This window comes from Sciurus vulgaris (genome assembly GCF_902686455.1).
Source record: "Sciurus vulgaris genome assembly, chromosome: 12".
NCBI classification, from domain to species: Eukaryota; Metazoa; Chordata; class Mammalia; order Rodentia; family Sciuridae; genus Sciurus; species Sciurus vulgaris.
In genome coordinates, this window is record NC_136473.1 from 101,809,817 (window position 1) to 101,836,647 (window position 26,831).

A 26,831-nucleotide genomic window follows, 5' to 3' on the forward strand; every position below is an offset into this window, starting at 1 on the left:
CCTCAGAGTGCCTGGCCTTAGACCTCATGGTTTGGGGACTTACCCTAGATAGAGTGACTCCTGGGTAGCACGTATGACCTTGAGTGTAGAATGCTGGGCGAGAGGCTTTATGGTGAAAGCAGTTCCTCCTAGAGTCCCTGCTGAAACCCAGGGTCAGGGTTGAGGACCTGGGTTGGCGTGATGCGACTTATGGGGCTGGTGGTCTCCAGGGGCCCAGAGCTGTGTTGGTCAGAGGGCCATCAGGACTATCAGCGAGGGGCCTGCGGCCTTGAGCACTGCTTCCCACTCCCTCTGCCCTCTCTTCAGGTCCTGGATGGTGCAGTGGCCCGAGGCCGAGGAAGGTCAAGGGATGCAGGGAGAAGCTGGGCCAGGCCCATGGCCCCACCACCAAGCCCCCGCCAAGCTGACGTGCCTGGGGCAACTCTGCCTCACCAGCGTGCCAGTCAGGGGTTGCTGGCTGCTCTGTAGGGGCAGAGAAGGTGGCTTGAGGATGGGGCTGCTGCCATGAGGAGATCTCCCTCAGGGCCTGGTTTCTGTCCCCAGAGGACTGGTGACAGAGCTGTGGCCAGCGTTCCCTGGGCCGTGGGTGAAGCTGTGCTCGCAGTGCTTGGGAAGGCCTGCCGCAGGCACTGACTGCCCAGGCCAGGCTGCCTGCTCCCCACTGCCCACCTAGTTGTGGTCCTGGCTGCCATAGGCCCTGAGGTGGGGTGAGACCGTCTCTCATACAGATGCAGACACACTCTGGCTTCGTTCCCAAGTTCTCTCTTTTGCAATATAGAGCCAATTCCTGGCTTTCCAGTCACTACTCCATACCTCTCCTGTTTTGTCATCTCTGCCCAACCCACTTCCCTTACCTTCACTGGTCACAGGGATGGCTGTGTGGCCCTGTTTGGGTCTCCTCAGGCTTCTGAGGCTCTGCAATTTGAGCCAAGCTACACAGTGGAGAAAGCGCTGTCCTGGAAGGCGAGGTGGGGAAGGCAGGGGCCGAAGCCTGGCTTGCTGCCCGTGAGGCTCAGCATCACAGGCGGGACCTGCCAGCCTCGGGACACCAGCTGTCATGCACGGTCCCTTTCCCCCAAACCAGTAAGTCCTCCCTGGATGTGAACTCCAGCAGAGGCAATAGGGGCCACCCTGCGGCAGGTGAGGGCTTTATTAATAGGTAAGCAGTAGAAACGGGTAGATTTTGGTGCCCCAAATAGACATTCTGGGTGGTGAAAGGGAGTATTCGCTCTAAGATCCATGCCCAGTGGCCCCTTCCTGGGGTGAGGAATGGAGGACCCTGTGGGGTTTCTATTTCAAATTTCTCATTTATTTGGACATTCACTTGGTTGGGACTCCAAGTTATCAAAGATGCAAGACAAGAAATCTGTAGCAGGAGTGGTGACGTGGAGGCGGAGAAAGACGGTGCGGGCTGGGCCCCGCCTCCTTCTCTTCCTGTTCCAGGTTCGGTTTGAAGAGTGTATAAATAGTGTCCCGCAGGTCAGACTCCACAGCTAAAAGGACAGTGCAGCTGAGTGGGCTGAGCTTTCTCCTCCACAGGGCAGGCCTGTTACCATCTGGATCTGGAGCATCCCCCCAAAAGCTCATGTGTTGAAAGCAGGCTCCCCAAAGCAACAAGGTCCAGAGGTGGGGCTTTGGGGCAATGATTGGGTCATGGGGACCTCAGAACTCATTTGAGGATCAATCAATCTGATAGATTAACAATTTGAATGGACTTACTGGGAAGTGGTGAAAACTATAGGCAGGTGGGGCCTGGCTGGAGGATGTAGGTCACTGAGGTGTGGCCTTGGGGGCTCCATCTGTCCCTGGCCCTACTCTCGCCTCCTTTGCTTCCTTGCCACACCCTTCCACCATGACACTCTGCCTCACCTCAGGCCCAGAGCAATGGAGCCCACTGACCATAGACTGAGACCTCTGACTGAGCCCAAATAAACTTTTCTCCTCTAAGTTCAGGTCACAATGATGAAAAGCTGACTAACACAGACCCTGGCAGCTGCAGTGAGGCAGACAGGCTTGAGCCTGCGCCCCGAGCGACCATGCTGCACCAGGGTGGCCGTGGCCCGCTTCAAACACCCTGGACCTAGGTTTCGACTTGGGTTAAGTACATTTAGGCTGGGAAAGCTATTGGAGGAGACAGATGCGCAGGATGCTTTGCCCTCAGGGAACCCGACAGATCAGGGGCAAGAAGCAGGAGATGGTTAGCTGGGAACTCCCAATTTTTCCAAGGCAGGAGGTGCAGTGACGGTATCATTATTTTTGGTGAGGAAGGCTGTGGCCATGGGGTCGACCGGCTGTGGAATTGCAGGGGCACAAGGCCTTGGGGCTGGTCCTCAGGAAGCAGGGCGGGCGGCCAGGCCCAGCAGCTGGCCAAGGGGTTGCGTTAGCCCAGGAAAGGCATCAACGCTGTTCCTCTGCACTGGGATGAATCTCCTTAGCCCACCTAGAGCCGCTTCCCGGTGCAAAGGCAGCACTCCCGCTTGAACTCATGGGGGTCAGGAAAACATGTCTGTCTGACAATTAAAATGGCTTTGCCTTCCAGTGGGTTGGTTTTTTTTTTAATCTTTTTATCTTTCACCACTCAATAAGCATCCCTGTACACGGGATCAGATAGCTGGGAGTGCATCAGTCCCCAGGCAGAAGGAGGGCAAGAGGGAATGGCCAGGCTGCAGAGGTTTTTAGGAAGTCCTCCCTCCATGCAGCGCTGCAGGGCCCTTAGACTCCACTCTGGTTTTCCTGGAGAAAATGGAGTCTCAGAGAAGGGACTGATCCTAGAGCTAACGAATGACCACAATGTGGCCAAAGCCCAGGTCTTCTGCCTCTCAACCCAATGTGCGTTAATTCCAGGTTGAGACCTGAGGTGCCCAAACACGAAGCTGCAGCGGGAGGGCACCCCTCCCCCACTCCCTCTACTGCACCCTCCCCCACTCCCTGCACTGCACCCTACTGCGGCAGATGCAAAAGTAGGATTTCAGAAGAGGGACCAGCCTCATCCCTGTGTCATCCTCTGCAACATTCAGTGACTCAGGAGTGGGCAGGGGGTTAGCTCTGCCCTTGGAACTGGGGACAACCACCTTTTACTGCAGAAGCAACTGGAAAATTCATCAGATGTATTATTTAAAAAGCATAAGGCCACTGCGGGTTATAAGCAGGAAGTGGGACTTGGACTAGGGACAAGAGTGAAAGAGCAATAAATGACCCACCTCCAGGAGACCCACAGTGGGTTGGCCAAGGAGGGCAGCAAGCACAAAATTCAATTGCTAAGACACATCCGATCCTCCGGAGCTCTCCAGTGCTCAGGAGTGAGAGCTGTTGCTCTCTACGGATAAAATGATCTGGTGTCGCAGGTGGACGCCCAAGTAGAGTACCCGGCCTCTAGAGGAGCTTATGGGGGCAGTGTCAGTCACTGCAGCATTACCCCATGGACTCCAGGCTCTTCTGTACGGGCTGTTGGGTTGCCATGGGGACTGGCCACCTTAATCACCTTCTGGGGGCTGGGGTTGTGGCTCAGTGGTAGAGCACTTGCCTAGCACGTGTGAGGCACTGGGTTTGATCCTCAGCACCACAAAAATAAAGGTATTGTGTCCATCTATAGCTAAAAAACAAACAAAAAAAATCACCTTCTGTTCTTGCTGCCTAGGGTCAGACTTTTCTTTCTCCTTGGTAACCCTGGACCCTTCTCCTGACTGGCTGTGGCAAAGCTCCCAGTGCCTGCTGGTGGCGTCTGGTGCGTGTGCACGTGGGGAAGGGAGCGCACCAGCACTGCAGCCACACACGGTGCTGCTAAGTGAGGTGGACCAGGGCCTGAGAAGACCAGAGATGGCAGGCTAAGCTAAAGAGCTGTAGTAATGAGACTTGAAAAAGCTTCTCCAGCACGGGGCAGCTGGTCCCAAGGCAGAAAAGGAACTGGGGGGAGGGGGGGTGGAACTCCAACGGTTGCATTTTAGTGTAGTTCCTACATAACCATATGCCATGACCTTTAAGCTCAACTCAGTGTCGTCCCCCCCCCCCCCCCCCCAGGTGGAGGTGCAGATGCAGGTGTGGTGCCTTCAGTAATCAATATCCCCAGGCGCAGCTCCAGGGACAGTACTAGCTCTGGCGACCAACGGACAACCCCAGGGGGCCAGTCCTGAGGCGGCCTTCCCACTTGCCTTCTTAAATTCTGGTGTGTCCAGTCCTCCCTTCTTTCCTTGCCCTCTGTCCCCTTTTCTTCTACATATGGCCACTTCACCTCCCAAGGGCTCCGAGGCCTCTAGAGCCTTCCTTCAGCTTTCCCTGGCACTCCTTTTCCCAGACACAAGAGCAGGGGCTTGGGGTTCCTGGAAGGGGTTGGGGCCATGCTGGGGCAGGCACAGGGGAGCTGCGAAGCCAACCTATCAGACGGGCCCCACCTCTGGGCCTGCCCTGGTCCTCAAAGCACTCAGAAGCTCGAATCCTGGCGAGCCCTCCACTATGGAGCAAGAAAAACCAAAGAAACCGAGAGTCTTCGTGGGGCTGTTGGAGGGCCACCCGCTGCCCGCTCTGCTCCTCCCGGGCGGCAGTGTGGGCGTGTGTGCTGGCTGGGGGTGGCGGGGTCACACGTCTGTACTAATAGCCCTTGGATTGGTGAAGGCCTCACGCCCAGAGCCTGGCCAGGTCACCGGGTAACTCTGGGGCGCTGCCAATTTGAGGGATGGGGGTCCCCCCTCCTTGTAGCAAGCGGGAGCAAAGGAGAGCCTCTCGCCTCCGCCCCCGTTGGGCACCATGTCAGCTGTCCGTATGTAAAAGGGGGCGTGGTAAGGGGAGCAGGTGGTGCAGTGGCCGGCGGCCACCCCGCACGGCTGGCTGCAGGGCTCGCTGGTGAGGGGCGCCAGGTTGCCTCTGCCATCCGCGGCGCGGGAGCTGCAGGCATTGCAGGTGGGGCCTCTGGGGTGGGCGGCAAGGCCGCGCTCCTCCTCCTCCTCGTCCTCCTCGTCCGCATCTTCGGCTGTGCTCTTCTTGCAGCAGTAATACTGGGGGGAGGGGACAGGCATGGCTGAGAGGCGGCGCACACCCCACCTCTGTCCCTGTGCACTTCCGAGTGTGCCTGCGCCCCATGCCCTCTGCTCCATGAGCAACGGCGCCAGGCAACTCCCTGGGCTGGGGATAAAAGCCAACACCAGGGACTCATGTCCGACAAGAGCATCCTGTCGGCTTTGCAAAGCCACCGTTTCTCAGTGCAGTAACTCCAGGCTACGGTTGAGGCGCACAGGGAGGAAGAGGCACACATCTCACGTTGGAGACAGGCCCAGGGCTTTCCAGTAGCAGCTCTAGAGTGTCCCCAGAATGGTGGCCTCTCCACCACCCCTGAAACCTCAGACGTGAATGTGATGGCCCACTGTCTCTCAACACACTCCTGGGTGCCTGAAGGGTACAGAGGGTGTGGGGGCACACGCCTCCCTTCTCACCACCCACAGCTCCCACGGCCTTCACTTAGGCCTCCAACACTCCGTGGCTGTGCGCTTCGTTGGCCCCAAAGTGGGCCTCCAGTTTTCTGCCTACCCATAATGCAGAAGTGGTTTGCTGGTGGCCTGGGGACTGACCTGGAGCCTACAGTAGCACAGGACAGCGATGATGCAGAGGAGGATGACTGTAGCTAGGATTCCGCCAGTGATCACGACTGTTCCCGCTGTCATCCGCCCGACGCCCCATCCAACTCTGCAAAGACGGTGGGGAGGGTGCGGAGCAGCTGCAGGGAACTGCGTGCAGCTGGAGGCAAGGGAACCTGAGGGCAGCAGGGGCTGGGAGGGCCCTGGCTCCCAGGCACCTGAGGACTGGCAGCGGCTGGGGCCTGGGCCCACTTGGGCCAGGGAGTGGGGAAGAGACTAGTGCTACTTCTGCCTCCCTTTCCCCCCCAGCGTCAAGGCTGTTGCTGTCTTTCTCCTTTAGTCTTCTCTCCTACCTCCTCTTGCCCTCCCCCATGGCTCCAAGACACAGAATAATAGAATGCTAGCCTCTGTAGGGGGCTGAGGCTCTGGCCGTGGGCAGCATTGTGCTCACGGGGACAGTTTGGGGTGGTCACTGTCCATCCCTCCTCTGAGGCCTGATGGGTTTGGCTGGGATGCCACCCAGTCTGCTTCCTCCTCAGGCGGTGCTCTTTATTGCTGCTCTCCAGGTACAAACACCAATGGTCCTGAGCCTCTGGCCCTGGCTAGAAGGGAACTCAGAAGTTCCACCTGGTTCTTCCCTGGCTTAAGCCCACATTCCTTTGGGGGTTACTCTCCTCTCCTTCAAATCATGGTAAACAAGGGTGAGGTGAGGGCAGAGGGAGGGGGTGGGCCGTGGCCTGGCTCCCAGAAGGCTGTGTCCAGGCTGGGGACACTGGTCCCTGCCGATGAACAGGAGGGAGGCAAATCTGGTGGGAGGCTGTCCGGGCCTTGGGGAGGTTGATGAGTGGGGATTTTCCGGCCTCCCAGGGAACAAGACCATGGGGACTTGGTGTCTGGAGGATGGAAGAATGACCTCGAGCACTTACGTTCAGTAAAGGGAACGGTGACCTGCAAGACAAAAAATAAATAAATAAATAAATAAATAAAAATAAAGGGACAGATGTTGGGAGAAGAGTGTCACCCACTGCAGAAGGGCCCCAGGGTAAGCTTATTCCCTCATCTCCACCCTGCTCTCATTTCCTCATCAGCAAGCTGACAGACCCCAATGCAGGGCTCCAGCTGAGAAGATGGACAGTAGATGGACATTTCACTTGGATATCCCCACTGTCACCTCAAACCCAATTAAGACAGATGAAAGCCATCGCTCTGCTCTCCACACAGGTGCCCCATCTGAGCCCTCTGATTCCACCTGGGCTTCTCCGAAGGGCGTGGTAGGCTATTCATTTCTCAGGCAAATGGGGGCTGGACCTCACCTGCACTCTGCTCACCGAGCTGGGCACCCTGTGTGTTCACTGGGAGGAAGAGGAACCTTTTCCTTCACCCAAAGACACCTCCTGCCCACCACTCTGCTCCTGGAGGGCTCCATCCGCCCAGCAGCACTGCTCCCAATTTTCTGGAAGGGGCTGAGCTGCCCTGGGGCTGCCTGTGGTCTGCGGACCAGCAGCCTGGGCATCCCGGGAGAGCAGGCTGGAAGTGTGGCCTCTCAGGACCCACAGAGGCCTAAGGAGTCAGAGTCTGCCTTTTAACAAGGCCTCAGGCGATTCAGTTACAATTTGTTTGAGCAGGCCTTAGGATGTGCCCCTGGTCACTCAGACTTTAAAATCCTCAAATTCTTCTTTGGCCTCTCCCGGTCACTGCACCAAGTTAGGACCCTGCATCTCAGGCCTGCACTGATGCAATGGCTTTCCTAACTGGGCTTCTTCCCGCCAAGCCCCCTTTCTCCTCTGTGGCTCCAGCACCTTCCTGGCTTCACACTCTCTGCAGGATACATTTGTCTGGGCACAAACTTTCACACAGAGCTTCAAGGCCGCCATCCTCCCCCACCTCCTTCATGTCACCACCGATTCACCTTTTCCTCCTCACCTCCTGTCCCCCCACACAGAGCCTTAGCCATATCAGGCAGCCCCAGTTCATAGGAAGCTTATAGCTCAGTGATGAGGACGCTCAGCACATCCTACCATATGGAGTAAGATGTAGCCACGTCATGGTCCCGGGGCATGGGGACACCAGAAGGTGTCCAACTGAGTACTGGGAGACATGCCATAGAAGGTTATGTGCGAATTCCACAGGCTGAGTTGGAGACAGGTGGGGAGGCAAGAGAGAAAAGTCCAGGGGTGAGAAGTACATGGGCACTGGGGTAGTAGGGTTCCAGAACTAAGGAAAGGCTGGAGAGGCCAGGGGTAGGCATGTCCCTGGAGAGGCTGTAGGCAAGGCACATAATTGGGACTAACTGTTTTAGAGATGAGAGGTTCCCAGGGCTTACAGTGGGAATTTATGATCTCCCCCATTCACATCCTGCCCATCCTTCGAGGCTGAGAATCCTTCCCTGGCTTCCCAATCCCTCCGCTCTCTCAGTTCTGGACTCTACTGCAACTCCTTTTTCATGTTCTTTCTTCAAATTCTGCCTTGGCAAGATGCTAGTCGGCTTTTCATGTGGGATATCTGGGCTTCTCCACTACATTGCGAGTCCTTTGCACTTGGGGTTGTGTCTTGGGTTACTTCCTATCCATCCCCCTTCCCCTGCTGCATCATAAGCATCCTGCCTGGAAGAGTTGGAAGATCATTTCAGTGGGTAGTGTCACAGGCTTGGCAGTTATGACCCAAATTGACCACCAGGGGGTAGCAAATCACAACTCTCAGCTCAAACTCTACAAACTTGAGCATCACTGTTCAAGATCAATTTGACTTTGCCCAGATGCATAGTGGACGATGCTTCTGGGATTCACTGGGGCATCTAATGGGGGAAAGATGAACCTCTGACCAGAGAGAATTTGTGTGATTTCACTACATCATCACTTTATTCTGTCCCGTTCCCCTGCATGCTCACGCCAAGGGTTGCTTAGGAGCCCTGTCTAGTCCCCTCCGCTCCACTGTGTGTACAACTTGTGACTTTCTTGTAACCAACAGAATACAGCAAAGGCAGTGGAAAGTCATTTTTGTGAATAGATCAAAGGTTCTGATGTCCCTCTCTGCTAGCCAGTTCTCTCCTTTGCTGGTTTCTGATGCAGCAAGTTGCCATGTTGGAGAGACCCAGGTGTCAGGAACCAAGGGTGGCCTCTGGCTAGTCACCAGTTAGGAATTGAGACCCTCAGTCCAACGACCTGAAAAAATCACAGAAGTGGGAGTGAAAGCGAATCCACTTCCCATCCATCCAGATGGGAACCACAACCCCAGCCAAAGCCTTGCTTGTGGTCTCTTGATAGACAAGGATGTAGCAGACCCGGCTCGTCATGCTGGGGATTCCTGACCAACAGAAACTCAGATAATCAGTGTGTGTTGTTTTAAGCTGCTGGATTTGTTGTAACGAATACACCTCCCTGAATCTCACAAAATGCCCACAGTGCAGGAGGGGAGGCCAGACCATGAAGTAACGTGCCTAAGGACATGGGATGGCAAGTGTCTGAGCCAGGATGCCAGGGTCAGGCTGTGGGGCTCCCATCAAGCCAGCTGCCTCTTGCAGAGCTTTGTGAGAAGGAGGAGTCCCTGTGTTTCTGCCCAAGTCCTAGCAGGTCTGGGGCGGAATGACTCAGTGGGGGGCCAAGTCCAGGACTGGAGGCACCCTAAGATGACAAACCTACTGTGAGCTCAAGAATCCCAAGGGCCTGCCCTCTGAGACCAAGACTTTCTGAAGCTCCCTCCCCATCCAGCTTTCTCCCCACTCAGGTCCCAGACACCTGCTTGTGGGTCCAGCTGGCCTGTGCCTTCACTTACGGGAAACAGCCGGAGCAGTCACACAGGCTGCACCTGCGCAGACAGTGGTTGGAGGTTCCTCATGGCCAAGGGCATCAGTTCCTGCCAGAGAAGAAAGGGGAAGGTCAGCGTGGACTGGACATGGAGGCTGGAGGACAGACAGGCTGGAGCAGAAGCTGGCACTGGTCGTGATCTAGGATCCCAGGTGGAAGTCTCAAAAAGGCTTTGCTTCTTGTCTCCCACGGTTGCCTTTGTCCCTGAGGCTCCCAGCCTAAGAACCTGGTGAGAGACTAGTAAGGTGGCATCAGGTCCCATCCTCATTTCCTTCCCTCTGTGCGATTGTCTGGAACCCTCACACCTGGGGGTCTGGGCCCAAAGGGAGGGGGAGGGACACCTGGGGAGCACGGCTGGGCAGGGGGTGCACAAGGTGGGTGAGGGGAAGGCTTCCAGTTCTTTTCTTTATGCCCCACTAGAGAACTCAGGTCTGCACACCGTCCTCCTCTGTCGCCCCAGAGCCTCCTGCCCCTCCCCTTCCCCTTCTTCCCTGGGCCTGTCCTTGCTCCCAGACCGGCTGCACCCGCCTTTCCTTAGCTACCATGCCTGGGCCAAGTGGCCACTGAAGGAGGCCAGCGGGACCCCAGCAAGACACCCAGGAAGCCAGTGTAGGCCGATCATTGGTGTCGCTTGCTTTAAACTCCTTGAACATCTGCTCGACATTACTGAAAGTGCTCCGCTACCAGGAGGGGACAGGGAAGGGCAGGATGCTCCGGAGTGGCGTTCCGCCTCTGCTCAGTTGTGCTGAGGAGGCTCCGGGTGCTTGTGCTGGAGAGGGGACCCCGCCGTCAACCACATCCACAGCGCCACCTTCTGAAGGGATGGGGCTGACCGCTCCAGGTTCTCTGCCCTGGCCAGAGCTGGGGACCAAGGACATCCTGCCTGAAGGACTGGCGTGGCTGTGGCCAGCAGGCAGCCGGCCACCTGCAGAGCGGCCTCACGCACGCCCTTCCTCCCCACCGGCCTCGCCCAGGCCTCCTTCCCCAACAGGCTCTCCCTGCCCGGAACCGCAGGTCCCGGGTGCGCGGAGGTCACTGCAGGGTCTTCCTGCCCTGTCGTGAGTGACGTCAGAGGAGTACGGAGAGTGCGGGACAAGAGCCTCGGCTCGGCCGCGAGCACGCCGCACAGCGGAGTCCAAGACCCTGTTTCAGGCTCCACGAACCCGCCCCTCGTCCCTCCTACAATGCAGATGGGTCACTAATCTGGCGATGAACCGGGGAGGGAGCTTTTCTAGGCAAAGCTGTTGCTGAGCTGTGAATCCTCCCTCCAGCCCGAGGCAGGGTCCGCGCTGGCCGGCGGCCCGCCCCGTGGGGCCAGTACTCGGCGATCCCAGCAGGAGAGGCTGGAGGCGACCCCAGATGCGCGGCTGGGCAAAGGCTGCCGGGGACCCTGCGAATGGAGACGGTGCGTCTGCCTGGGTTAAGGGACCTGCAGGAGACCGGGCGCAGCACGGGGTCCCCGGGGAGCGTCCCTGCCCCGGAGATTCACACGAGTGAGGGCCAGTTTTAAGCTCCACCCACCTGTCAGCCCCAGAACCCCACAATTTCTATCCTGGCGGGTCGTAAAACCGGTGCGATTAGGGAGGGAAAGCAGGAGGAGACCGGGAAAGCGCCGATCCTTACTCACGGCTGACATTCTCATTTCAGAGTTGAGACTATCTGTGATTTAAAACAGCTCTAAGAGAAACTACCACCTATGAGTAAGACAGCAGTGGGATCCGTCAGTTTTGTTTTTTCTAGGATAGGATCAGATTTCTCCCATTGAATATATTTTAAATTAAAGGAATAGTTGGGGGGAAAGTTGCTTTTGGGGCACAAACCTTGTGGCATACTTGCTGAATGTACCGATTACTTATAGAAAAAATCATTCATGAAATGTAAGGACTGTAAGAGGTCTGGTGCAGTATCTTCATTTCTACATCAAGAAATCAAGTTCAAAGAGGTCAAGTGACTTCTTTAATCACACACAAGACAGAGATGGAGCTGGAGAGGCCCAGGGAGTAGACTCCTGACCCCAGGGTTGCTGTCTCTCCTTCCAGAAGGTCTCTTCTTATGTCACCAGGTGAAACCCTCTGAAGTAGGGTTTCTCAAATTGGCTGGATAGTAACAATCATCCCAGCGAGTTAAAAAACAGACTCCAACCAGGTGCAGGGATAATACACGCCTGTAATTCCAGCTCAGGAGGCTGAGGCAGGAGGATCGAAAGTTTGAGGCCAGCCCCAGCAACTTTCGCAAGGCCCTAAGCAACTTATTGAAACCCTGTCTCAAAAAATAAGGGTTGGAATTGTAGTTCAGTGGTAGAGCGCTTGCCTAGCATATGTGAGGCACTGGGTTCTATCCTCAGCAGTACATAAAAATAAAGGTATTGTGTCCATCTACAACTAAAAAAATATATGAAAAATAAAAAGGGGCCTGGGGCTGTGGCTCAGTGGTAGAGCACTTGCCTAGCATGTGCAAGGCATTGGGTTCCATTCTCAGCCCTGTATAGAAATAAAAGAATAAAAATAAAGGTCTATCAACATCTAAAAAATATTTTAAAAATAAATAAAATAAAAAGGACTTGGGATGTAGCTCAGTGGTAGAACCCCTCTGGGTTCAATTTCCAGTAACCACCCACCCCACACCAAACACACACAAAATGAAAACAAGAACCCGGAGACTCCAAAAGTTGAGCAGCACCCCAGCTCAGGAATCTGCTCTGGTGACAGGTTGGCAGCTCACCACCTGGCCCTCTGGAAAACGAGGCAAGAAGGAAGGCCTCTGGGGGGAGTTCAGTCTGGAAGCAGCAGGGGTACAGGTTGGGGTGAACTTGCAGAGACCATGGCCCACAACAAGACTGGCTCTGGGTTCTGTGTCCTTTGGGCAAGTGGACCAGAAGTCAGGAGGAGGAAGGAAGTCTAAGAAGTCAAGGGTGCATTTGCCCGGGGCTGGAGCCCTTAAAGAGGCCAGGGTGGGAGGGCCCTATAGGGGGTTCTGCTAGCAGAGGCTGGGGAGGACACTAAAAGCCATCCTGATGGAATGTCTTCAACTCTGTGTTGAGCAGGGCTCTGCTCTCTGAAGGCCCCTTGCCCTCAGTGACCTCGACCTCACTGGAGTAGAGTCCCTTGGCCTCACTGCCTGGACAGAAGCTGGCAGGGGACGCTGCTGCTGCTAATGCAGCACATGTAGTGAGTGGGCAGCACCCCTCTGCCCTGCCTGGCCCCTGGGGACACGAGGTAATTGAGTGGGGCCCAGATCTCCATGCCATCCGATGCAATCAAGCCTTCCAAGCACTTATTAACTGGTGAAATTGACCCGCAGGTCAGCAGCCCCAGAAAGAAAAAAAAGGGCCACTTCTTCCCCTGTTACCTGTCTTCTGGGACCAGGATCTTCAGGAAACACTGTCAGAGCGGAGCAAAGAAAAGGAGCCTTTCCCTTCGATTGTGCCCATGCCCATTTCCAAGTCCTGACTCTGGAATGAGAGTTGGTGACCACATGGGTCCCTATCTCCCAGATAGGTTACCACAGCAGCACACAGGGGAGCACTGTTTGAGAACGGCCTCTGGGAGATACGAGGAACTCTTGCAAGTCACCAAGGGAAAAAATCTAAGGACACGGATGTAATGATGGGCCATGGCAGGTGGTGTTCAGAAGGGGTGGCCCAAAGGGCTAACGAGAGAATTAAGATGAGGGGAAGCAATATGGCGGCTAAGGTCCTCAGGTGACTGTCTCCCCACAGACATTCCAAGTTGATTGGACATTCATGTACCAAACTATTTCACAAAAGCCAACGAAATGAGAGAGACCACAGTGCCTGCTCTTAGTTTAACAAAATGAAGGGGCATTTGGAAGAGGGCAGGAAGGAGAGAGGCGCCCATGCCACTCTGCCCTCTACTCCAACTGGCCCTTGGAGAGAGATCTCCCTATACCTCTGGGGAAGGGAGAGGAAGTCAGACTGGCTGTCACAGAGAAACCCAGTGCGGGCAGACACAACCCCTTCCACCCAGGCAGCACCTGCGGACTGAGCCACTGGAACCATGTTAGGCCAGGCCGCAATGACCTCCACCGCTCACCCCCAATCCCCAGTGACAGTCCCCAGGGAACAGGGCAGGAAAGCTAGCACAGGGCTTTGTTTGGGTTCCCAGTGCGAGTCCAGAACTCACAGATGGAGCTCTAGATTGACCATTATGAGCTGATGGTCAGACTCAAGTGTCAACCTGCATCACTTCCAGCCTGGGAGTGGGCCCCAGACACAGCTGCCCTCCTCCTGAGACCGAGAAGGCCTCCGTGGCTGTGAGACTCCGGTGTGACCCAGCTTGGCATCAGCCCTGGCCAAGGGACCATCTCCACCACCCACCCCAACCTCAGGTGGCACAGGTATTGCCAGGCCAGTGCTGCCTGGAATAGCAAAACTGGAATATGCACCTAACCCTTCAGTGCCCAGGTAACATCACACACCAATAGGCATCTGGAGCTCTCAGGAAACCATGAGCCAACCTAATATTCAAAACAGAGTGCCCAGAAACTGACCAAATAATAACCAGTTTAAGATAACTCTTAGAGAATTTAAAACAGTCATTTTAAGGAAACTTGATCATCTTAAAGAAAACAGAGAAACATGTCTAGTAGAGAAACTTAAAAGAGATGGAAGCAATTTTAAAGGCATTCCTTTTTTGTGGGGGGAGGGTACTGGGGATTGAACTCAGGGGCACTTGACCACCAAGCCACACCCCAGCCCTATTTTGTATTTCATTAGAGACAGGGTCTCATTGAGTTGCTTGCGTCTCACTTTTGCTAAGGCTGGCTTTGAACTCACAACCCTCCTGCCTCAGCCTCCTAGCTGCTGGGATTACAGGTGTCTACCATGATGTCTGGCTAAAAAAACAAATTCTTGAGCTAACACATAACACAAAAATTAAAACAGTGACAGAGGCCATCAAAATCAGGATCAATCAAATAGAAGTAAGTTTTAGGATGCTTTAAGACAGGCTACTTGAAAATACATAGTTGGAAGAGGGGAAAAACAAAGAATGAAGAGGAGTGAACTACAGGGACTTTTGTTAAAAGAGCAAAGGTGCAGCTTATTGGGGTTCAAGGAGGACTTGTGAGTGCCTAAGGGGTGGAGAGCTTATTTAATGAAATAATGACAGAAAACTTCCCACCTACAGAAGGATACAAATATCCAGGTACAGAAAGGTCAGAAGTCACGAGGTTTAACTCAACCAAGTCTTTCCCAAGACTTAATCAAACTCTAAAAGATAAAGAGAAGTTTCTGGAGGTCTCCAGAGAACTGGAGATCATTATGTGAAGTAAGCCAGGCATAGAAGGACAAGCCCTGCAGTTCTCATTTATATATGAAATCAGAAGGAGTCGGTTTCATGAAAAGTGGCCACCAGAGGTGGGGAGGGTAGAGGCGAGATGGGGAGAGGTCGTCAACGGGTAACTAAGTTGTAGTAAATAGGATAAGACATTCTGGTGTTTTGTTGTACAGCAGGTCGACTGTGGACAACAATAATGCACTATACATTTCAAAAAGCTAGAAGAAAGGATTTTGAAAGTTTTCACCATAAAGAAGTGACAAATATTTAGGAGATGTTTAACCCGATTAAAACATTACTGGTGTATACATGTATCAAAAGTTTGCGTGGAGCCCCATCAATATGTACAATTTTTATGTTTTTATGTATAGGTTAAAAATAAATTTTTAAAAAAGAGATGCATGACTCGTTAATCTGCAAAATGCAAACTGAAATCACAACGAGCTCTCGCTTTTTACCTGTTGGATTGGCAAAAATGAGGACGCCAAGTATTGGTGCCGACATGGGAACACAGGAGCGCTGGTTGCAGGGTGGAGCTAGGGCAGCAGCTGAGAGGTGGCGTCACCACTGGGTCATGTCATGTCACACATGCCCCTGGCAACAGCGATCCTCCTGGTTCTGTGTTCCCCATATTTCTCAGCATGGCCACGAGGCATCTCGTGGGAAGATGTTCCCTACTGTGTTATCTACCCCACAGGAGCGCCTCTGGAGAACGGAGAGGTCAGCTCTGGTAGATGCCCACCTGGGGGGTTTACACTGGTTTAACACAATGGACCAGACAGGGCATGGTGACAAGGAAAAATCGTAGCAGTGTTAAGTGGAGGGGAAAAAGAAAACAAAAAACAAAAAACCACAAGGTGTACAACAGCACTACTTACACAAATTTATACATACATATGCTGAGAGTAGATTTTAAGTGTACCTGCCACAAAACCCAAGTACGAGAGGTCATCAGGTTAGTAGTTGATGTGGCCCGTCCCATGTATTCATGTATCAAAATATGCCAAACACCATGAATATAATTTTTATTTGTCAATTAAAAAATAAAATCTTAAAGATCTGAGATAAAGATGCTTTTTCTCTTGGGTTTGCTTCCTTTCCACATCAGATCATGCAACAGGACAGTTTCCAGGATGGGTGGAGGGGTGAACTTGGAACCTCACATGTGCTGTGCAGTGGACTTGAGCCCATGAACATAGGCACATTTGGAGGCGAAGGTCCCCCTGTCCCCTAAGGGACCTGGAGTGGAAGCCACGGTCCACATGGCTGAGGGGAGAGTTTGCTCTGAGCCAGTCGGTTCGCTGGCAGATTCCACTGGCCGCCCCCAGGTCCCCTGTCTCGTGCTGGGCTTGCTGCAGGTGGGGCCTCCCGGGGGTCTTGCTTCAGGAGCCCTCTCCTAGTGCCCCCACCTGCACTCTCAGCAAAAGCCCTGTGCCTCCTTGACCCGCTCACCCAGCACTGGCTCTCCACAGTCCTGAGAGCTCCGATGCCCGTTTTGAAGTTTGCTTTGAAGTGATTGAGGATTCCTAGCAGTGCATTTTTTTAAGGCCTCCAAACCCAGAAACTACCTCATCCCACCCTGGACAAGCCCACAGCCTGGCCTGGGGATGGAACCCAGGGCCTTGTGCCCGCCAGGCAAGCACTCTGCCACCCGAGCTATATTCCGGCCCCCAGTGGGCTCGTGTGTTGAAGTACTATTGCTATGAACTCTAGCCTCCATGCTGGACATCTCTAGCATTTATTCTTCCCATCTCAACCAATCTCATTTCTGCAGAGCTACACCGACTCCTCTGGCAGGGGGACTGACCTGCCATGGTTCCTAGAGCCGAATCTCTGTACTTCGCCCCTGTGGCCGGGGTAGGGAGACTTGTGTGATTCTCCAGTGCAGCTCCTAACTCTTCCCACAGGAGGGAGATGGAGGTGGGAGCTCATTTCCACCTGAGTCAGGCCAAAGGGCTGAAAACTGCAGGTGGCGCGCTCACGGGGGAGCCCCCAGAACGGGATGAGCCAGGTAAGCCCCGCGCTGGAGAAGGGCTCAGGAGGCTAGCGAGAGGGTCCTCACACAGAGCTTAGGCTGCGGTGGTGTCCACCAGCTCACTTCGGACAAAGCGGATTTGGGGCAGAAGGTAAGTCAGGGGGCACCATGCTGCTTGGATTGATAGAATTTAGAAGGGTTTGAACGCTTGCAGACACTGAGGGAAGAGGAGGAGGTCTCCAGGAGCCAGCATCCGAGGAACATCCTGGGGGCACTGCCAGCACAGAGGGGGGCACAGTGTGCCAGAAGATAGTGGGAGAGAAGGACACCTCGAAGGAGGACAAAAAGCCTTTTGGGGACGCAGTGGTGCCCAACTTATGATCCCAACTACATGGGAGGATTACAAGTTCAATTGCCCAGCCTGGGCAATTTAGTGAGACCCTCTCTAAAATTAAAAAGGGCTAGGGGTGCAATGGTAGAGCGCTTACCTAGCATGTGCAAAGCCCAGTACAGAAAAAAAAAAAAAAGTTTCTTTATGCATTACAAATGAAATTCTTCTTTTTGAGATATTTTCAGAATCTTCAATAAAGAATTTTAATTGCTTTTCAAATACATCTTGCGTATTAGTTTCTTTGAAAGCAACACCATGAAGAAACTGATTTTACCCCCCAGTTGTGGTTTTTAATTATACAGGAGAACAATTTGTCCAAAGAAAAATAATCAGTAGAAACTACCAGCAGCTCTCAGAGACGGAAGGATGCCGATTTAAGTAACATTCAAAAGAGACTGGCAGACGGCATTATGAACTCCCTGAATTTTGAGTTCGTTTGTGTGGACTCTTGCGTGTTTTCTGGAGGCCGGGAATGTAGCTCCCATCAGCTATCAGAGTTCTGCGCCTGCAAAAAGGCCGGGGACCAGCAAATGAGATGACGAATGGAGAGGAAGCGAAGCAGGAAGGGGAGGCTAAGAAGGCAACCGCTGTGAAATCGAGAGAATTAACTAATCCTAATGATAAAGAGGATGCCTGTCGTGGGACCTGCAGGCGGGGGAAGGAGGAATAATTAAATTTAAATCAGTTACCAGGTGGTGAATGGTCAAGGCAGGAAGCCACTTCCACAACCAAAAACAAGTCACAGTGTAAAGACACAAAGGAGATAGGGATAAACTCTAAATATTAACATATTCATAATATTAATAAGTATCAATGATAAACATTCTTCAAATTTTTCCTATTGGCTAACCCCTCTGGGCCAGCTGCCATTGAGCCCTGCCTGGGCCTTTGGACAAGACCACAGCACCAGTCCTGTTGATGGGAGTGAAAACCCACAGAGCAGCTCCGAGGACAATCTGACAATAGGTATCAGAAGAGTACCTTCACTTTGCCTCAGACAATTCTACTTCTGTTCTATTTTATTTCATTTTTTTTCTGTGGTACTGGGCATTGAAGCCAGGGCCTCATGCATGCTAGGTTAGTGTTCTACCACTAAGCTATCTACCCAAACCTTTTTCATTTTATTTTGAGAGTCCTGTTAAGTTGCCCAGCTGGACTCCAACCTGCCTCAGCCTCCTGAGCAGCTGGAATTGCAGGTGTGCACCACTGTGGATCAGCGCAATTTGACTTCTAAGGAGTCTAACCCACAGAAACGTGTGGATATGTGTACAAGAATGTGTCTTGCAGTAGAATCCATGCAGTCATACACTACTTAAGGAGGATGCAGCTGGGCTTTATGGCATGTTCCTGTAATTCCAGTGATTTGGGAAGCTGAGGGAGGAGGATCACAAGTTCAAGGGCAGCCTCAGCAATTTAGCAAAACCCCATCTCAAAATAAAAAAATAAGGACTGGGGACGTAGCTCAGTGGTAAAGTGCCTCTGGGTGCAATCCCCAGTGCCAAAAAAAAAAGGGGGGGGATATGTTCTTAGAAGCATGTCATTAGGGACTTTGTCATTGCGTGAATGTCCTAGGGCATACGTGCATAAAGCTAGGTGGAACAGGTCAATCACTTGATGTGGCCTCAGATGCAATCAGGACATACCAAAAACAAGATGCTGATGGTGCAGACTTTACAGTAAACTTAAAGAAATAGAAGGACTGCATTCTAAAATAGCGATTTAAAGTCTAGTAAATCCACACACCAGTAACACTTCATGTCTATCTTGTTATGTAGGTGGTGATTGTGTGTGCCACGCTTTCAGGGGACAGTGGGTATGTTTATGCTAGCATCACCATGAACACGTGCGTCATGGGTTGCACTATGACTGCAGGCTACCACGTCACCTGTGATAGGAAACGCTCAGCTCCTTCGTGATCTGATGGGACCACCATGGGGTAGGTACTTCACGGTCAGCTGAGTCATCATTATGCACTGCATGACTGTAATTGCAAAAATTTGATAAATATTCATTGGCACAGTAATAAACGAATTAAAGTTCTTCCATGGAACACCGTGCAGTTGTTAGAATGAGGCAGAGAAATATTCCATTTATATTAAAAATCGTGCGTATAAGACTAACTCCTAACCTAAAATAGCACTCATACACTGGGTTTGACCCAATGTCCCCATTTCATGGGAACATGCATAGCCAAAAGCTGGGTGTGGTGGTGCATACTTGTAATCCCAGCAGCTTGGGAGGCTGAGGCAAGAGGATCTCAAGTTCAAGGCCAGTCTGGGCAACCTAGTGAGATCCTGTCTCTAAATAAAGGGGGGCTAGGTAGATGTAGAGCTCAGTGGAATAGTACCCCTGGGTTCAATCCCCAATACCACAAAAATAAATAAAGCAAGCCAGGAAATGAGCCAAGATAAAGAAAAGATTATAATCAGAAAAAAGTTTCACTATAGTATTTAAATATAAATTCTAAATATTAAATACTAAAATATTAAGTACTAATTCTAAGTATTAATACTAAAAACTGGAAACAAGCTGAAGCATGGGGCATGGCTGTTATGTCCTAACAAGGACTTTAACATCACAGCGTTTCAGTGGACAAGACTTCACACCAACTCTGACACTCGGGTAAGAGCTGAGGGTTAGTGGTGGAACCTGGCCGGGCTGGGTGTGTGGAAATTGGGCCGAGTGTCTCTAAACACTGAGTCATGCTTTATGCTAGATCTCACAACTCCCTTTTTGCCCCGTGGACCCTCTATAGGGTAATTCCTTCCTGCCCTTCGGTACCTGGGCTCCCTGATGGCCTCCCCAACCGCTCCTCACCACCTCGCCAAGTGTTTGCCACCACGTGCTGCTTCCCTCCGGGTCAGTGCCAGGAAGGAGGCCAGACGTGAGGTTGGAGGTCCAGGCTTGATTCAGGGTCAGTGGACTTGGGGTGGCCTCGCTGGGCCTTTATTTGCTCCAGTGCCTCAGAATAAGGCCCTTCTTCCCACCCTCCGCAGGGCGCTATGGAGTGGAGGCCCCTCCCTTCAGCACTTCCTGCTCCCTGGAATTCACACTCCTGCAAGACCTGCCTGAATTCCTTGCCTGATGTGAACTCCTCCGATTCAGGGATCTGTCTGCTGCGGGATCTTAAGTGTCCCTCAAAGGCCCATGTATTAAGGGTTTGGTCCCCAGCTTGGTGCTTTTGGGAGATGATAGAAACTTTACGAGGTGGGGCCTCGTGGGAGGCCTTAGGTCACTGGGGTTACACCCTGGAAGTAGGCTTTGGGACCCCTGGTCCCTCCTCTTCCTCTCTACCTCCCCGTCATTGGGAGGTGAGCAGTTCACTCCATCACATGCTCCCCACTCTGATGTACGGCCTTGCCACAGGCCCAAAGGCAATGGGACCAGTTGATTATGGACTGAAATCTCTGAAACTGTCAAAGTAAACCTTTCTTCTTTTAAGTTTATTCTCTCAGGTAGTTTGTTGCAGTAATGCAAAGCTAAGATCTCTCATTTATGTTTGTATTTCGCAGAGCATGAAGCAAAGAGCTTTGCACATAGTTGGTACTCATATCCATTAAGTCAAGAAGCACACATAGTAGTACTATAGGAGTCTTTCACAAAGCAAAGGATTTCGGTTTTTAAAAAATGAGTATCGGAGCCCGACTGCACGACGCCGTCCCCCATCCCGGTCCCGCTGCCCCGATTCCCTCGGCCTAGCTCAGTCCAGCCTGGTTCCAGGGAGATGAAGTTCATGTACAAAGAGGAGCATCCGTTCGAGAAGTGTAGCTCTGAGGGCGGGAAGATCCGAAAGAAATCCCTGGACCGGGTCCCAGCGACAGTAGAAAAGGCTCCTAAAGCTCGGATAGGAGATCTGGACACAAAGAAATACTTGGTGCCTTCTGATCTCTCAGTTGGTCAGTTCTACTTCTTGATCCAGAAGCGAATTCATCTCGGAGCTGAGGCTGCCTTGTTTTTCTTTGTCCACAGTGTCATTCCACTCCCTAGTGCCACTACGGGTTAGCTATTCCAGGACATCCCGAGGACTTCTTTCTAGACATTGCCTGCAGTGAGGGACCTGAGGGGCGTCCCATTCCACAAAGAGAGAGGTGGCATCTTTTCTTGACCTCACACCACCTCCCTTCTTCAGGACCCGCCCTTCTTAATGTTTGAGGCATTCTCTCCAGCCCCCTTAGGAGGGCTAATGGTGGGCATGGCCTCTTGAACCTCTCCTTCTCCCCTCTCCTCACCTTTCTTTGTCCTCCATCCCTACTCCACTTTAGACTTCTCGATTGTCAATATCTGTCACTTCTAGTGATTTGGTTTCTGTTCCTTTCTAACTGCCCACGGGGCTCAAAACCCCTAAAATCCCTTCCTTTCATTACCATCTTTTGGGGGGGTAGATGGAAGGGCCTGAAATCATGGGGGGAAGGTAGGAGGCACATCAATAAAGAGGAAACCACCAAAAAATAAATAAATAAAAATTAAAATGAGCATTGTTATAATGACTGTTACCTAGTTTCACCTCACCATTAGGAATCCTCAAAACGTGCCTTTCCACAACCTGCAAAGGAAATGACCAGTACGCTAGTCTAAAATCCAGATTCTGGGGAGACCCAGACCTCTGTTGGTTCAGCCTGGTAATCTGCATTTTAAATAGGGTGATTATTTCATCTATTGACGTAATGAGGAGTAAAAGAGGGTCCTATTAATAATTATGCTGGGCCACACTCATAGCCCAGCAGAGTCGCCTTAACTTCAAGCGTTTCTTTGGAGACTTCACTTCTGTGAGCGCTGCTGTCCACACCGGAACCCCTGGACGGAAGGAGCCAGGTTTCCTCTCTAGCCTCTAAACGTCACAGCCAAGACGAGGCTCCACTGAGGGCTGAGCAGCAGCCACAGTGCTGCCACTGGGCTGGGCAGAAGCCGAGGTGCCCGGGGGGCTAGGGCCAGGTCTTAAGCAGGGGCCTCCTGCCCCCTAGGAGCCAGCTGTGGCCACTGTGAATGAAGCTGTAAGGGAAACAAGCTGGTGTCCCTCCAGTGATCCGTCAAGGACCTGGCTCTTCTCACTCACAGACGGGGCTCCTAGTTTATTGGAGTCACACAAATAATGTCCTATACGCATCAATGAGAAAGAATAGCCCTGTTAAGTCAGGCAGCCGGGGGGCCAGCAACCAGCGTGCGGTGGTGCCCTGCAATCTGACCAGGTGCCAGAGCATCATTTAGGATGCTCCACTCCTGGGGACTAGCCTCGTTTCCTTCCAGGGGAACGTCCCTGCTGTTGACTTTGCTTTTCCTCTTAATTTACAATCATGGACAAGCACCCAGGTCCATCAAAGCCAATTCTGGGACCTTTGCACCAAAACAAGTATGAAATTACAACTGAAATACGAGTCCCAGAGGATCTCCCAGGGTCCCCTGAGATTTAACGAGATGTCGTCTGGAGCTGAGGTTTCATTGTCCCCCAATGGCACGGGCCGGCAGTCCACAGGATCTCGGCAACAGCATGCACACATTTGTCTTCTTGTTTTTATGCCCCTGCTTTTCTTTTGTCACACACATACTTTGTGTCCAGGAGACAAACCCACACATTCTTACATGGATGGATGATAAGCTTTCCGATTGGGAGTATATACCTCATCAACGCTTGGAAACTGGGAAAGTATAAGCTATTTTAAAGTAAGGGGTGAGCATGTGTGTGTGCGTGTGTGTGTGTATCTGTCAGGCAGTATTGGGGATTGAACTCAGGAACTCAAGAGTGCTAAGTGAGTGCTCTATCTCTGAGCTATATCCCCAGTCCAAACTAAGGGATTAATTATGGCTAAAGAACCAATTATGGAAACATATATGACATCTATGAGCATTCCCTGCCACTGGGACACACACAGAACCAGCCATACCTAGGAGGGGCCTGAACAGGAAGACTCACAGTCAATCAGGGGAGCAAGGAATGAACAAACCCGAGATGCCAACCTGGTTTAAGAGCGTTTGAGACTACATGACATCATGCTTTCCGTATTCTCCATGAATTGATATTCCTATCCCCACCACTTTCACCTCTCAAATATTCTTACTCCAATATGAGCTTTGTGGGGTGATGGAATCATCATCAATCCATTTTATTGATAAAGTAGGTACAGAAAGAATAGGGGACTTGTCTAGGAGTGCACTAGTATGTGGTGGCTCAGACTGGTCCTCAGGTCTCCTGTGTCAAACATCAACCCACTTCTGCCAAGAAAAACGCGTGCAAGCACCTCAGTAACAATAATCAAGTCACTCTTTATTGGCATTAATTGTGTCTCTTGGCACTAAGCCTGGGCCTTCTGCTTAAGAATAAGAAATGTCTACCAGAGATTTATTACTCACAACCACCTTCTGAAGCAAAATTATTATTTCCACTTTACAGATGAGGAAACTTAAGGTCAGAGATTAAGAAACTAGTCCAAAGCCACACATTTAGTAAGTGGACTCAGGATTTGTACCTGGCCCACATGAGGCTGAAGCTCATTAACCTCTGCACTCCATTGCCTGGCTGAGTAAGACTGACAGTTCTGGAACAGGAAGATGGATCTTGACTCAGTGGAGTACTGTTTAGCAGTGAAAAAGGTGCAGGGACAGAATGACTAGTGACTTGGGAGGCAGCAAGACCTGCAGCAGATCATAACTAGAGTGGTTGGACATTCCCTGGCAACGGAGCTTGGCTGGGCAGTTGGAATAAATGCTTTCAATTCCTTTTGTTCAAGGTCTTGCTACTACTAACACGGGCACCTGAGAACAAAGGATATGGAGGCCATAGACTATGTGTCTAAAAACTAAAATCAAGCTAGGAACTGTTAAATAAAAAAATGTTCCATCTTCCTGCCTCAGTAAGTATGCTTAAAGCAGGTGCAATCGTAGAACTCCAGGACTCCTCAGGGCTCCTGCTGGAAGGTGGCAGCTTGGGGACAGCTGGACCAGTTACCAGCCTGCAGCCTACCCCCGTTTTTACCCTGGACTGGGACCATAACCCCAAGGGTCCTCCTGTGCACGGAGTATGGACACTCCAGCCTTTATGTCCAGGTTCCCCCTCTCCCCACCAGAACTGGCCCTTAGCTACCTGTGCAGCCTGTACTGAAGGAGCGTGCACCCCTGAGCAAGGACAGCAGAGGAGGGAGACAGGGCCAGGGAATGGCCCAGAAGGGAGGACACAACACACCCTGTTGACCCCAGGCTTGCTGTTCACCTGGAAAGGGCTGTAGCCGAGAGGGGCCAGGCAAGGTCTATTTTGCCTGAGTCTAACCCGTCTAACGCCGAGTGCCATGAGGTCGGTGTCCTTAGGGATTTCCTTTCTCTTGCGTGTTTATATCATCTAGCGCGGATGCATGAGCTGAAGACCGAAACCCTCTGTCTAGGGCAAGATGTCTAGGCGGGTGATTCCGGTGGGGCTTTAGGGGAGCTTTGCTGGGCTGTTAGGCTCTGGGGGCAGTGACCTAAAAGGGAGCATTGCTGAAGAAGCCCAGACAAAGTCCCGGCAGGGGCCCTAATTCAGTTCCTTTGTGTCTGCTCAGTCTCGCTGGCTGGCTGCTGCACACTGCCCCTTCCTAATGCTTGGGCTTTGCAGCGGTTTCCCTCCCATATCCCAGTTTGTTTCGCTTCACTCTCCCCGATCTTCCACGTTCCCAAAGGCCACCGTCTTCCCGGGCCTGCCGAGTCGGGACGGACCTTGCCTTCTCCCAGCCCTGCAGTGGAACTTTCCTGTAGAAAACACATGAGCACAAACCCCAATCTCAGGGATTGCCGACTGCCATTCAACCAGACCAGTGCCAGGGTGAATTTGGTCTCCTAGGGGTGATGGCAGCTAGAGGCCAGGTCTGTCTTGCTCACCAAACCAATGCCCCGCTTCGCCAGTCTGTCCCAGCAGGTGTTCCGGGTTAAGAGAGTGGATTCCGGAGGCTGACAGGCCGAGGTGGGAACACTGGCACCATGATTTCTCAGCTGTGCACCCTGGATGATCGCTTAGCCACTTTGGGCCTCAGAATCCCACTCTAAAATCTCTAAAAGAGGGGTAAGAATGGTAACTACATGTCAGGGCCATTAAGAGACTTGTGAGAAGATCCTCCAGAAGCAACCAAGTTTGCAATGCAAGCTGACAGCTGCTCAGAAAGGCGTCAGCAGGTATCACTCACCGTCCCAGTCCTGTTGACAGTATTGTTTCAACCTCGAAACCTGGGCACTGTCTTTCAGCCCCTTCTGCCTGCTACCAGCCGAGTTGAGAGTTGTCCTGTTCCAAATGGTCCCTTTCCTACCACTCCCTCTGTTTCCATCTCATCTCTTCTCTCTGCTGAATTCACTTTCCTAATGGAGCATGATCCTTCCCCCTTCTGAATGCTCTGGGATTCACCCATAAAACACACACTTGCGGGGCCTGGTGGCGCACACCTGTAATCCCAGCGGCTCAGGAAGCTTGAAGCAGGAGGATTACAAATTCAAAGCCAGCCTCAGCAATTTAGTGAGGCCTTAAGCAACTTAGCAAGACCCTGTCTCAAAATAAAAAAACAGTCTGGGGATGTGGCTCAGTGGTTGAATGCCCCTGGGTTCAATCCCTGGTGCCCAAAACAAAACCAACCCCCCCCCCCCGACTCATCTGCTCACCCCCCAAAACGCAGCCCCAGTCCTTTTCTGCCATCATTTCCCAACATCCAAAATGTGAATCTTCAACTCAAGTTACTCTATGTGTGAATTTTGGCAGTCAGATATCTAGGGTTCAAATCCAGTCTCTGCCATTTATTGTTGTGGGACCTGGGACAGGACTCTTAACCGCTTTTGAGCCTCTGTGTTCTCATTCTGCAACCCAGGGGTAGTAATATTTCATTATTAAGTGACTTTACCTCCCTTTTAGGCTGGCTGTGTGGATTAACCAGGCCAACATACGGCACTCTGCAAATACTGAGTGTTTAATCATTATGCCTCTGGTCCAGACCACATTTGTCCTTCCCTTTTAAGGAACCCCTCAAGGTGAACTTCCTCCTGTCTGGATCATTAGATCCAGGACTTAATGCTCTAAAATGAAGAAAAGGAGAAGAATGATAGAAAAAGAGGAGAAAAATAAATCTGCTATCTCTGCTCTCCTGGAAATGCACTTGAAGATTTTGAGATTAAGTAACCATAAATTTCACGTATTTCAAGCTGTGGACTTGATGGCTCTCCAGAACCAACTTGTCCAGGAAGACACCCTGCTCTGTGTCAGCATGGGACAGGAGGTTAGAGGCTCACATACGTTGAGGAGGCTGGTTTAAAGAACACCAGACGTCAACTAGGCCAAGCCCTGGACACAGCGCCATCGTGGACGGAGAGGACAGTTCTCCATGCCAGACAAACAAAAAGGGCTGAAGAGTTGGGCCTTCTATTGACAATTGTCACAGAGCTGATGTGCCTTGACTGAAGACTTCCTGAGCCCCTTTGGTGGCATGTCTTTGTCAGAGCTACACCTGTGCATTTCCATGTTCCTGCACACCATCCCAGATACACCATGTGCACCCTTCCACTACAATCCTGCAGGATCCCCAGGATGTCCTCCTCCAATGCAGAGACAGTGAAACTAAGGTTCAGAAATTTAAATTACCTGTCCAAATCAAAATGGCTATGGTCTGCACCCAAATCTGTATGACCCAAAGTCCCATCTACCACATCAGGCTTATCTGGTCTCAGATATTTCAGTCCATTAGGAACTGGTTCCTGCAGACTCTGGCATGTACAGAGGCAGCAGGGCCAGTGCAGGAGTGGGTGTTGGCCAGGAAGCTTTCCCTGTGACGCTCAGGTCAAGGATGCTCCCTTGGGAGGAAG

General features: G+C 52.0%; 1 protein-coding gene and 1 pseudogene across 3 annotated transcripts in view; one reads left to right on the top strand and one right to left on the bottom strand.

Moving 5' to 3' along the window:
* Positions 1–2,920: 2,920 nt before the first annotated feature.
* Positions 2,921–26,831, bottom strand: part of FAM163A (family with sequence similarity 163 member A) — a 63,303-nt gene continuing 39,392 nt past the window's right edge. The window contains exons 1-5 of one of the 2 annotated variants that reach the window (XM_079105961.1): positions 10,889–11,021; positions 9,336–9,416; positions 6,491–6,512; positions 5,559–5,673; positions 2,921–4,988 (exon numbers count right to left, since the gene is read on the bottom strand). In XM_079105961.1, the coding sequence (XP_078962087.1) occupies positions 4,572–4,988; positions 5,559–5,651 (510 nt within the window). In that variant the 5' untranslated portion in view covers positions 5,652–5,673; positions 6,491–6,512; positions 9,336–9,416; positions 10,889–11,021 and the 3' untranslated portion in view covers positions 2,921–4,571. Of the gene's footprint in view, positions 4,989–5,558; positions 5,674–6,490; positions 6,513–9,335; positions 9,417–10,888; positions 11,022–26,831 lie in introns of those variants that run through there. The other variant, XM_079105960.1, reaches the window with a different exon arrangement.
* LOC306641987 (gamma-aminobutyric acid receptor-associated protein-like) lies at positions 20,746–21,182 on the top strand (annotated as a pseudogene). Its single transcript has 2 exons — positions 20,746–21,078; positions 21,160–21,182. The product of its transcript is annotated as a gamma-aminobutyric acid receptor-associated protein-like (transcript).